The 13712-nt window shown below is 28.1% G+C and overlaps 2 protein-coding genes across 4 annotated transcripts in view; one reads left to right on the forward strand and one right to left on the reverse strand.

Annotated features, from left to right (window-relative positions):
• On the reverse strand, nucleotides 1-5766 carry LOC105366291 (E3 ubiquitin-protein ligase RNF185). Of its 3 annotated transcripts, none has more exons than XM_011504686.1 (5): nucleotides 5684-5766; nucleotides 2171-2337; nucleotides 886-1017; nucleotides 422-591; nucleotides 1-128 (listed from the first exon to the last, which is right to left on the reverse strand). In XM_011504686.1, the coding sequence occupies exons 2-5, from the start codon at nucleotides 2317-2319 to the stop codon at nucleotides 31-33; spliced, it is 549 nt and encodes a 182-aa protein (XP_011502988.1). In that variant the 5' UTR covers nucleotides 2320-2337; nucleotides 5684-5766; the 3' UTR covers nucleotides 1-30. The 3 variants fall into 3 exon arrangements, with proteins under 3 accessions (XP_011502988.1, XP_011502986.1, XP_011502989.1); XM_011504684.1 differs by lacking the exon at nucleotides 5684-5766 and adding an exon at nucleotides 3007-3115; XM_011504687.1 differs by lacking the exon at nucleotides 5684-5766 and adding an exon at nucleotides 2648-2685.
• A 2825-nt stretch (nucleotides 5767-8591) lies between these two features.
• The window catches only part of LOC105366315 (WD repeat-containing protein 78), a 10469-nt gene continuing 5348 nt past the window's right edge, over nucleotides 8592-13712 (forward strand). The window contains exons 1-3 of the mRNA XM_011504720.1: nucleotides 8592-8950; nucleotides 9202-9541; nucleotides 10011-10346. Coding sequence (XP_011503022.1) covers nucleotides 8595-8950; nucleotides 9202-9541; nucleotides 10011-10346 — 1032 coding nt within the window. The 5' untranslated portion in view covers nucleotides 8592-8594. The remainder of the gene's footprint in view (nucleotides 8951-9201; nucleotides 9542-10010; nucleotides 10347-13712) is intronic.

Genomic DNA, 13712 nt, shown 5'->3' on the forward strand with positions numbered 1-13712 from the left:
ACATCCAGGAGTTTTAACCTGGAAATAGTGTTATGCTAAGAGCAGCCAACCAATGAAGGCAAATGCTAACCATAAAAATAATTTAGATAGAAATATATCTTCTTCATATTGCGGACTACCACGATGTGCTAAAAAAAAATTATTAAAGATATATATCTTAAAATTATTAAGATATGTTAAATTTAATTTTTTTGTTTGATAAATAGACATTTTATCATTTATATTATGAATTTTTTAATTTGATATAATTTATGAAATAAATATGAATTCAAACTATAATCATTTTTAAGATGGCAACAGATAGTATTTTAAATTACAAAATATGTCAATTAAAAATTGTAAAAATTAAAATTAAAAAAATTATATTATGCTTTTTTTATTATAATAGCATTATTGTATTTAATATAATACTTTTCTATACCTGCATTTGGTCGTGTTTCTCCAAAGCTGAAAGAAGTAAGAAGTCCAAATGGAAAAGCTCCAATGCCAAATAACATGTGAAAACTACCATCACCAAATCCAAAACCAGGAAAACCAACATTAGCTTCTGGTTCAGATCTTTGGCCAACAGGACGAGGAGGAACATTGTTTCTGTTGTAAAATAAAATTAATTATTTTTATGTGTCTCTCAATAAAATACAATTTATAAGAAATATATGTCGGTGAAAAAAATAAAAGCATAAAATTAAATTGTAAAATATGAGAATATTCAATATTAATTAATAGCTACTATGTAATGTTCTATTTTTTAAACTCAGTGTAACATACTTTCAAAATTAGCTTATTTATATACAGACAAACTACTTTTATTTTTATAATTTATATAAAAGATTTCAATTTTATCAAGTAGTAAAAATAACCAATATAGATTTTATAATAACAAACCTTGGATCTTCTTGCTTTGTAGCTCCTCTACCATATAATGGAATTACTTTTTCTTTACTAATTGCAGCTTTACAAACAGGACAAACCTGTCTTATAGGACAAGTTTCTAGCCACTGATGTAAACATGGCCAACTACAATATGAAAAATTTATTTAATAAATTCACAATAAAATGTGCATAAGTAGAATTGAAATAAGTCATATTGTCATATACTTTTGATTATACTATCTTGTAGGTCAAATAAAAAACAAGATATATTTCATGTATACATTTACTTTACTTATAATTCTAAAAATAATATAGAAATTACCAGTAAATTAATAAAGTAAAATTAAACAAATAGTAGAACAAAAAATATATACAGTTTATATAATATGTAAGTGTTAAAAGTACTAATATGTAATATTATAAATTTCATTGAATATGTTTAGATGTATAATGAATAATAAATGAAATAATTAAAAAAATTTTAAATCTATTTGCAATATGATATTTTATTATTATGGTATCATACAAATTAAATGCTAGTTTATTTTTTATATTGGAATATTTCTCAATTTTTTAAGAAATTATATTAATTTTTAAAGAGAATTACAATTTGAATATATATTACCTAAATTTATCATAAAAAAAAAAAATTAAATTTATTTTCAGGATCAAAAATATATGTATACTTAGTATTGTCATTATTTATTTCAAATAGCTAAAAATTTATAATAATAAAATTTATTATAAAAAATTGATCTGTAAAAAATACAATTTGTTATATATGTAAAAATTACATATTTGTATTATAAAAATTGTACATAAGTTTTAAAATTGGTAAATAGTTTGTTTAAATTTTAAACTTTTATATATTCAAGCTTTAAATATATATTAAATTAAATACATTTTTAAAATAAACAATATAGAAATAGTAATAATTAAAAGTATTTTCAATCTTTTATTATTACATATTTTATTACTCTAAATACGATGTCACTTAGTAAATCTGTTTTTTATAATAAATTATATTGTTATAAATTATTAACTACAACTTTGAAAGACCATAAGATTATAAATTACTATATTCTGTGAATATAATGACTCATTGTTATTTAAATATTATTTTAAATTAGAGAAATTTCATTTTAACATGTAAGAAAAACAGATAAAGTTACTATATATGTTTCGTATTTTTTCAACTTACAATCTATATTTATATATCATTATCTACTACCAAAACTATAATTGATATATTATAATTATTATATTTCTATTTAATTATTTTTGTACTAATACCTACCAAAACAAGTGCCCGCACAGACTAACAACAGCATCCTTAGCTGTATCAAGACAAATATTACATTCAAACATACGGTCATCCTTTTCTTTTTCATCTGTTGCAGAGCCGGATGGATTTGATGGACCAGGTTGTTCTTTTGTTATGACCATTTTGTATACCAATTCGATCTATCAAACCACATAATATCAAAATAATTAACATAGCCATTTTATCTAAAATAATTAAAAAATATTTATTTTTTAATGTATATTATTAAAAGTATAAATTTCTAAAAATTATAAATTCTCTAATGAAGAAGTTAATACTATTAATTCTTACAAGATCAAAATATAAACATTGAATTAAGAAAACTTTTATTTCATACTGCAATATTACCATTCATGAAATTATCAAAATAAATTTTAAAGCATATATGTTAACAAGAAAGAAGACCGAAATATAATAATGGTAAAATATAATAATATAAAATTGATTAACCTTTTGATTAATTTATGTTGACATATTTTCAAAGTATTGAAAGATTCTTCATTTTTTGTAGATAATCATGTAGGAATAAATATTAGAGTATATTGGGTGTTTAAAATGGTAATTAAAAAGGAACTTTTAAAACAGTGATAAAATATGAACAATGTATATTATGTTTGTAAAATAGTACAAGCTGTCACGCGCTTTATCGATATTCGAAAGCGCTCGCCCACTGAACTCAAAACTTTGAGCAAGTCACCATGAAGTAGAAAAGTTATATTAATTCATAATTATTATTGTTATTAATATATAAATTGGATGAAGATATCGATAAAATAAATAAAAAAAAACTATCTCTCTTTATCTAATACCTTTTTTGTTGATCTTTCTCTAGGCACTGCTGTCGCGTATGTATTACTTTCATACACATACACGCACTGCGCTCGCATTTGCTTTTATATGCATAAGCGGATATAGATTTTTCAGAACCTGCACATACCCTTTGCTATTACTAGCGTAGAAATATCAAAACTACTTATTGACGCATGAGAATTTGATAGTCGAAAAATCTGTCCACGCTAGAAATACGAGATTAATAGCACTAATATTCTTATATCAAAGTCTAAAGTACAAGTGTCATACAACTCTCTGGCATAGAATAAATCATATAATAGAAATGTAAAGAAATATCTAGTCGAAGATAGAACTTCCGTTTTTAATACAAAAAATATTACAAATGGTATAAAAATAATTAATTAAATAATGCATATTAAGTTTAATTTACTTTAATGTTAAAATAATTAAAGCCTCTTTCTTTTCAAACTATTTCAATTTATCATAGATAAATTATATCTTAGTTTAAGGTTAAGTTTTGTTTAAACTATCACTATTAAGTCTTCTTATTGATTACTTAATATCTATGTCAATTTTAATTATTGTCATATTATGATGATCAACAGCTGGCTTTCACCTCAAAATACTTTCTAACCAATCAAACTCGAACACCTTACGTTCATCCTAGTCACGTCTTCAAGAATAAGACGAGTTCAACTTAATTATCCTCAACCTTATTGGTAAATCCATCCTAATAAAGCGATCTGCGATTAGATGTATAACAAAACGAATAAATACTCATATCTACATTATTTGAAGACGTAGATGTTATATTCAAATTATTCATTTTAGTCACGCAGAGAAAAATTCGTGTTAGCCCTTATTTTAATATCATCCATCAATTTATAAACACTTAGACGTAATCATATTGATAAATATAGATTTATTTATTATACATAATAAATTTTAAATAATTCTAATAATTATTTTTACAACTACCATAAATAAAATAGATATTTTTGTTAAAAATAATATAATTTTTATATTTTTGAGAAAAAAAATTTAATAAATAATATGTTTATTAAAAATGTAATGTAATTTTTATAATATTTATATATTCAAAATGTATTAATTTTTATAATGCACAAATATGGTCAGTTTTGTAGATAATAAAAATTAATGTAACATTTCCTGAAACATTATATGATATAATATAGTGATTATTAATAGATCAATTTGAACATTATTTAATTTATTAACAATCATTTCATTGTATAAATCCAATAAAATAATTAGCTTTATGTAGTAGAATAAATTTAATTTTAACATTTTAAACAGATATATGAAAGTTTTAGTATGATTATAATGTAATTGGATGAAATGTTTATATATTATGAAAAATTCGAAAGAGTTTATATATTATTATTAAAAAACGCATGCAGTATTACATGAATATTTGTATATTAATATGTATTGTTTTTATTGAAGTCTATTTATTTGTACTTTTTATTGTTTTTACCATAGGAAGAAGTTTTTAGAAGAATATTTTACAAATTTTATGGGCAAATATTGATATTGAAAAGTTTTGTAACTTAATTATAAATCATCTACAAAAAGCTATGTACGAATAAATTGAAAGAAAAGCATTTATAAAGTTTTAAATTAATTGTATATAATTGAAAATATATATCGATATGAAATAGAAAAATCACAATCTTACATGTTAAAAGATTTTTTAATTTAAAAGAATAAAGAATTTTAGAATGAAAATTAAAAAAGATAATTTAAAATAATTTAAAGCCATTTTGGAATACTAGGCAATAATTATTTTCTTTATGATTTTTATATATACTAATGATAAAACAAATTTCTAGACAATTAATAGAAAATATAAATCTATTCTATTATTTTAATGGTTATTAATGAGATATTTAACAAAATAATACCTCTGGTTAATAGTGTACATATCGACTAACATTACGTTTAAACCTCATTCGAATGAAAAACCAAGCTTGGAAGTTTAAAACCAGCTATTTGTTTTCTATTAAAATAGATTTATCTTGATATTATTCCCGTCTTTGAGTTTGAGAAACTATATCATATTTTTGGGAAATGTTAGTATATTTATTGGCATCAGTTATCTTGTAACTAAAATTTTAAATCAATTATTTATAGATAAAAAACATATGTAAGTATTATAGAAGATGAAAAAGCATTTTCAGTTTTATGACAATATGATAATAAACTTTAATATTTTTAAAATATTTGTAAATTGAGAAATTTCATTGAATTTTTTAATCGGAAATCTAGTTGAAACAAAACGCTTTTTTATAAAAAATTTCAAGGAAGTCTTTTTAATTCTATAAAATAAACACACAAATATCAAAGGTTTATTTTAAAATTAAATTATTTAATTAAATAAATTATCAAAGTCTAACGAAAAATTAGCATATAAAGTATGTAAATTCAGATTCAATTATAAATTTGTTTCGAAGGAACAGTCTATGTCGAATTGAGTAAGCATGATAATTAAAATAATATTCCACAAACTGAAGTCATTGAAGAATACGGAACAGACTTAAGTTTTCATTATCGTGTTTATCGTCTTATCACTATACTTACATAATAAAATATGGTTTAAATCATAATATACGTTTTGTGTACATAAATGACAATATTTGATGAATTTATATAAAAAAAACAAAAATATTATACCTGACACCGAGATGTGTATGGGTTGTGTTTCCTTTTTTTACACTTCGCAATTTCTTATATTCATTTCATTTATTTGTTGCAGTATCAGATACAAAATATTTAAAAAGAACTTGGTAACAATAATGTATAATAATATAATAAAATACAGAATAATAATAATATATAATATATAATAAAGATACAGAGAAACAGAGAGCGAGGTAAATTACAAAATAGGAACTAGGTAGAAAGTATAATAGTTGGATAAAAAAAACTGTTCAAAACAACACGTAAGTGATTTGACGCACGAACACGTTACGTTCTATGCCAACGTAGTCGTAAGTGTTTTGTTTTATTTCCGGATTGTCGAGCTCATAAAAACAAGATATTTTAGTGAGAGTGAAAAGAAAAAAAGAGAAAGAACATAATGACAGAGAGAGAGAAAGAGAGAGAGAGAGTGTTCGAGTGCGAGCGTGAAAGGGGCAAGGGAATATCAATAGTATATGAAAAAAGCGCCAAGTTTAAAACTAAAATTTTGTTAAATAAGTTTGTTACAAAAATTATTAATTTTCTTAATAATCTTATCACATATTCATATTGACAGAACTTAAAACTATTCCTTTTTAATAATTATTGCTGTAAATTATCAACATCAAAAGTTTTAAGAAATTTATATTTCAAATGCATTCGGATCAATTAAATTTAAAAAATTTGAAAATTTCATAAAATGTTTAAAAAATGACATTAAAATTTTATTTCATAACAGCTAATAATTTTTTAGTAAAAATTTACATTATATAATGTAATTTTGTAATTAAAAAGACTATAATTAATGAATATAATTACCATTTTCTGGAATAATATCGTTAATAATAAGTAATATGCACAATCAAGGTATATTTTTATTATAATAGTAAAATTAGCAATCAATACAAATAGTAATTCATTTTAGTAAATTTATTTAATTTAAGAATATACTCATATTAGCTTTTTAACTTGATAATAATGATTTATATTTATTATAAAGCAGTTGATTTAATAATCATATTTTTAGTTCATTAATTTGTAGTAAATTATAAATGCTTAAAAAAGTTTCAGCTTACTACAATTATATAATTGTCAAATATTAAAATAAAATGGAGTCATAATCATAATATACAAGTTATATTTTTTTTTATAATAATTTCAATTTTCAGTTTTTAAAATACAAGAAATTGATTTATTTCAATTAGATTGAAGAATACTATTCTAAAATATTTACCAACTGTAAAATATATTGATGTGATTATGCATTAATCTTATGATATTAGATCGCTGGAAAATTACTATATTATCCACTGTATAAATTTATTAAAATATTAAAATTAACGTAAATTTTGTATAATTATGCAAGAAATATAGAATGTAAAATATATAATTACAATAACAACGAAGATTAGTTTTATCAATTATCGAATCATTAAAAGAAACAACTTCATGGGTTAGCACATTTTGTATACATTAGAATTTCAGTTTGAGTATATAACATACAATCTGAATTGCAAATACGATAAAATTCTTATTTTTACGGAATCCACACATTTACGACTATAATTAAATCATAAAGAAATATTTTATAAGTTTTGTGAGATATGAACGTATCGTTAAATTTGTATAAAGATTACGGACGTACATTATTGGTAAAGTTTGAATCTAACGGTAATGAGGATGCAGCATCAAAAAAATATCTTTGAGGTGTCTTCGATTGAGCATGCGTCCAGATATCAGAGCAACATATCTTCACATATTAAACATAGCGTATCGGAATCTTCCCGTTTGCGCCAGACTCGTTATTCATCGAAAATGACTTCAAGGCAACATCCAGCCCAACAACAACAACACCTTCAGCAGGTGGGTACATAGTTTAGGTGTAGAGTTTTACAAATAGGCTTAATATATGTTATTACTCATTTATGATTCTATATTTATTTTGATCTATAATAATAATATGTGTGTGTCTTCTGACTTTTGATATTAGTGTACCTTCCAAATCCTAGAAAGATTTATAAAATCTTTAAATTTTATCCTTATCTTTTTATTTGTCAAAATCTTCCAATTACTTCGAGCATAAGGTATTGAATAGAATTGATTATCAGTTTTTAACGTGTTAATTTAACAAAACAATATATTTTTCGATTTTCTAAAGTCATAGAAATAAAACTATATTATTTCAATCAATATTTAATTATTATATGATTTTGTATAAACTGCTAAATTAATAAATACAGTAATACCAAAATTGCCTACATAATATTTTATTAAACTTTTTATAATTACATATACGGCTTACAAGTGCCTTTTAATATTATATTTGAAATTTTTACAACATATTCAATATAGGCAAATTTACCTTTTTGACATTGAATATATAGACAATTAAGAATTAAATTAATTGAAGAAACTGTAAAAAGCTGATTATTATTTATTTATAGGAGTTCAGAAAATCAAACGATTAAAGCAGATTAATATTATTTAATAATGTATGAGGAAGTTAAATTCAATGAAATTTAAATTAAAATTGTTATTTACAATTCGTTAAAAATATACTGCCCTCATAAACATTTAATATTGAATTTTTCAATGTTAAACAACTATTATATTGAAGGTAATAATTTAGTTATTAAAATGTTTTAGTATCGTTTTATAGAAAATAACTTGTATGTGATTATTGATTATAAAAAGATAACAGTTATTACAGTAATGATCTTTTGTAAACTGTATCGATCATCGTTCATATTATAAACATATGTATCACATAAATTTATTTCTACAAGATATTTGATTTTTACACGTAACATGTTAATCGGCGCAATCAACTCATAATCAATCCAATCATTAATTTGTCAAAACTCTAAGTCTCATGAACTTGATTACAAAATATATCCAGGTCGCTATGACGATTCTTCAAAAACGCGATCGACTTCGTATTTATTACGAAGGCGAGGATCTAACGCCACGCTTCCTTGTGAATCCGCTCTACAGCAGCTTGGAAGACAAACGCACTGCCTTTGATGTAATCAGTCTCGCCCAATTGGAGAACTCTCGGAGCACTAGTGTTAATCATGTACGTACTAGTTACGTCATATCTTCGCCCTTGTTTTCTTCTATCTATTCTCTCGACGAGATCATTGATGCGAAGTGCAACGACAGCATTATCAGTTTCACAAAGGAATCAAATAAAGCCTCTATCAAGACCTTTGATGTTATTGAAGATACCGAAGATGTGCCTTCACAATTCCACCTGCCCCAGTAAGTTCATTTTTATTTATATTATTTATGTATTAACTCATCTCAATATAATATTGTTATATAAATTTAAATAAAATTGATTAATAAGTAGTAAAGGAATAAACTTAACTGGGGCTTGATATATGGAATTACCTCATTTTGTAACTCGTTGTAAATATAATTTTGATTATTAAATTGAATAAAAGAGCCTCAAAGTTAAGCGAAGATAAAGCAATAAAAGTAATTTATAAATATGCTTAATATCTGAATAGATTGGACTCGCAAGCGATTACGTCACCGATGGACAGGGTGACCATAGTTCTCAAGGAGACAGAGACGTTTTTTATCTTCGAGTTACCGCAATTGACGGCTGATACGACCTCGACCGAGGGTCAGCTCGTCGCTGAAGAAAACGAGCGTTACAAGCAAGTCCTTGCTACAAGCAAGCGCAAGACTATGAACACAGAGACTCAAACACCCCAGATATACACAAAGACACGGGGTACCTGCGTCGGCAGACAGGAACGAAAGAATCATGCTACAATTGTTAATAATTGGATAATGTTCGATACTTTGCAGAACAAGAATTCTAACACCGAGAAGCTATATAAGGTAGTCTGTTGTCCTGAAAACACTTGATTGTTTTAATTTTAAAATTTTAAACAGGATCCCCTTTTTAGTTAAAGTAAAACTTTATAACTTTTACATTCCTGTTTAGAATTATTTCTATAAGATTCATATAAAATTTCTTTATGCTTCTTTGTATATTATATGTATTGAATCGAACCAGACAATGTTCAATAGTTCAATATCCTTAAGCAAATAGATAAAATGATAGGTATTAGTTTTAACAATAAGAAATTTTTCTAAAAAATTTAAATTTTGCTTAGACTAATTGAGAATCTGAATAATAATTACCTGCAGTATTGTGTAGACTAATATAATATTTAGCTACTAATTAGCCAGTGACAATTACAAATTTTTTCTTTCCATCGCGACATTCACGGGCAAATAAGAGGGATTGAGTTTTGAGAATGCGCATTAAAAATCATGAATAATTACGAGTACCTTATATTAATAGGAGAACCGTTTCAAATTCGACGAACCAAAACCTAAAGAGCAATGTCGTGATCCCGATGATGAGCTGGGGATCATTGCGTCAAAGGATTCGTATGAGGAAGCATCGCGTATAATTTTACACATCCTTGCAAACAAATATTACGGGAAGGAGCAAAAGCGATTCGTGGGGCTTTTGCGGCAAGATCCCTGTGATCCTGATCTCGAACTTGTTTACGGGCTTGAATTACTTTGGCAGCATACACGGGATGACCTGTGCACGAGGCGTGTCTCCGCCATCACTTGGAATTCAATCAATAACTCACTTCTTGCCGTCGGCTATATGAGCCCAACTAAGTTGGTGATTACATGATTCTCTTTTTATATATAATATCATTTAAGACATTCTAAACTCATTTTGGTGATTTCACGATGCAACATTGTAAAAAGCTACTTCAAAAGCTGACTGAGATGCCAGGTCTTATATTTTATATTTTGGAAATTAATTTTAGTTCACCAATATGCGCTCAATGGCCGGTGATAAATATTTTATTGTTTTAAAAATATATTACATAATTATTGGAATATACCTGTATACTATATATTGGAGAGCTAGAAAAAAGTCTATAAATATTTTTTTTATTTTTATCTGCCTAAGATTCGTAATAATTTCATATTGTTCGAAAGTAGTTGATTTGAGCTCGAACTGGCAAAGTTTCGATAGCTTTATAATAATTTACTGCCCGCCCTTACAGATGATTGGAAAGGAGTCAAGTGGAAAGACTGATAATGTGGTAGTATCCATTGTTGTTTCGACCATTACACCATCATCTCATCTGGATGATGGGTTTTTAATTAATAACTTTAGTGCATTCTCCGTTGTCTTCCTCGTGTAGTAGAGAGTGGTGCTCTTTGAAGCACCTCTGGCATTTTATAGAGCTTTTGCTGAGGCCCATATGGTCTCTTAAACCAGTGGAGCAAATTCCGTAGTTTATCAAATTGTGTCTCACTAATACTGACATTCATTGAATTTAGGGCATATTGGAAAACTTGAGAAGACTGATGTTTGGGAGTCGGGCTCCTTGTCCTTGTACCTTGATTGCTGACGTGTCTCTTACGTGGGAAACTATCTTAAAGGCTTGGGGAAGTTTAATGATGTTCTTTCACGTCGTCTTATGTTGTGCGAACTCCTTCCCATATACATTTTTCACAAAATTGTCGTGGTTAATATGAGCAGATGGCCAGATAGCGTTCAAGTACGCATGATCCTTGAAGACCTTGTGTAATTCCTCGACTTGTGACAATGTATCATTAAGTTGATCTGGTGAGATGTCGCATTGTGATGACTCATATTCTTCAGCCAATTCCTTTATTAATGAGATTTGAGACCATTGAGTTTTTGCCTTTCTCTCGTATTCAGAGAGTAAAGGTGTTGGAGAATACTCCTGAGTGCAGATTTCTTAGGAGTCTTATTGCCTTTTCCTTCTATATTTTCCTTGGTCGTCATGTTGTTGTTACCTTGCACTGCACAGAGGTGGGAGGTCGTAAGCCCTGGATGCCTCCTTTATCGATGGTCTAGTGATAAAAAGTAACTGGTGAATTCTCGAAGCTGCACTTGTACACGACACTGGTGAGATGCACTACTATCCACCGATTCGACTTGAAGGACCAAATGTTCGAAACTGGTTGATTTATTAGCTCGAACTGCCAATGTTTCTATAGCTTTATAATAATTTGCGGTCCGCTCTATCAGATGTTTGTGAAGGAGTCAAGTGAAAGGGCTGTAGAAATGTATAGTATATGCAGACTAACGTTAACATATGGTTTATTAATAGTTACATTAGTAATAAGCAGTATTAACTCCTGGAAGGACGTGTGGTGACTGAATAATTGTTAAGGAATACCTTAAGGCTATACTTCTTAAAGCCGTGAATTCTTGAAATGCAGTTAGCACCCTTGACTGCTTGTTAATTGTTGCGCACTTTATAATTGATCGTGTATTACTTATAATGGCTTCACTGTTTTAGCGTTACTGATTGATTAGCTTATAGCTGTAAACTCTGGCCGAATGGCTTATTTACAATGAGTGTAACTGGTATATGGCAGAAAGCACTGGCTGCATAGCGTAGTTGAATAGCGTAATGACTGATAACTGATTGACTGAATAATTTACGAGCGCCTAAACGTAGTGTGCTTCCATTAAATATTCGCGCGTCAGCCTACTTAGCTGGCAACAATGTATAGGTATTGCTATGTGGGAAATCTTGCATAACACGTGAGACTAAAGCTTTAGAATTTTCGAGAACTCCAAGAAAAGCAAGGCATTAGAAGTTTGGGGAATTCCAAATGATGTTACTATTTGAAGACCAGATAAACATAGTAGGACATTTGAAAGTAAGACTTTGGAATATTCGAGAATTCTCGGAATCGACTTTTACCAATTTTGACAGCTAGAAGGCTTATATCTTTCGAAAAGCCGAAGTCTCGGAAAATGCTCAAATTCCGAACAGATATATGAGTAACACAAATTTGTGAATAAAATAGAAATAAAAGTTAGTTTCATAGATATAGAAAATTTATATCTAAATAATATAATTATATATTTAGAAGCTAACTTTTGAGCAATGATTATTCGTTTCAAATCCTTACGGTTGTTCGGGATTGAAGCAGTCCCATGAATTTCAAACAAAAGAAAGGTCATATACGCAGTCCGGCGTACCGCATGTGCGCCTAGACTGACCGCGCGTGCAGCAAGGCTGACCACCACGTGCGCCTAGGCTGATCCGCACGTGCGGACCGAGGCGGGTACTCGAGCAAAATGTTTACAAACAAAACTGGGCAAGTCCGAGCAAGTTTACGATCTGAAATATAATTTACTGCCAGGCCTCACAAAAAAGGAACGCCTGCGAAATTTCTAGAAGCCTCGTTTTCTCACGCCAAAGGAAAATTTCTGGAAGGGACGTGCATCGACACTGTTGCCGGCGCTGAAGACGCCGCATGCACATTTAAGCGCAACGCGCCATAAGGCGATGCTCATTCGTAAAATCACTTCGCTCTCCATCAAGCGTAACTGCCGGTCAGTGCATAGTATACTGTAAAGACGCCGCGTGGCCATATTTTCGGCAGCATAAAAAAGAGTACCCGCGTGCATAGAAAAGATAATCGGCAGTTCTTTAATAAGTGATTACAGTGTAGCCAATGGAATTGTAATCAAAGGGAACATTACATACATAGCATCGAATACATCCAACCTGCAGTTTACCAGGTACATCTTTATATTAATAAATAAACAAGTCACATCTCTCGCTATTGTCGATCGGGCACACTTACGCTCTCTCGAACTAACCGCTCGACATCGTACAGGCCCGCTAGCACTCTTCCGAAGAACACTTCGAAACCGTACAGGCCCTGAACAGCTGACTGAAGAGTCACTGTGGTTCACACACATTGGTTACACAAGACCAACACAGATCGACTAATAGACTCTACAAATACAGATTATTAAATCCTTCACGAATTAGAAATCTTACCTTTAATTGTTTTACCTGTGACTAGATTCTACTGCTGTCCCTTGTACATAATCAAAGACATAATCGATTACATAATAAATTCCATTTAAGATCTAACACCACATCAAGTATAGCTATTCATCAATCAAGCATACTTGATTCAACTACCATCTTCTCATGCTGCCTCACAAGCATGATTGACTGACGACATCAGCTGA

This window comes from Ceratosolen solmsi, unplaced genomic scaffold (genome assembly GCF_000503995.2).
Source record: "Ceratosolen solmsi marchali unplaced genomic scaffold, CerSol_1.0 scaffold58, whole genome shotgun sequence".
In the NCBI taxonomy this organism is placed as follows: Eukaryota; Metazoa; Arthropoda; class Insecta; order Hymenoptera; family Agaonidae; genus Ceratosolen; species Ceratosolen solmsi.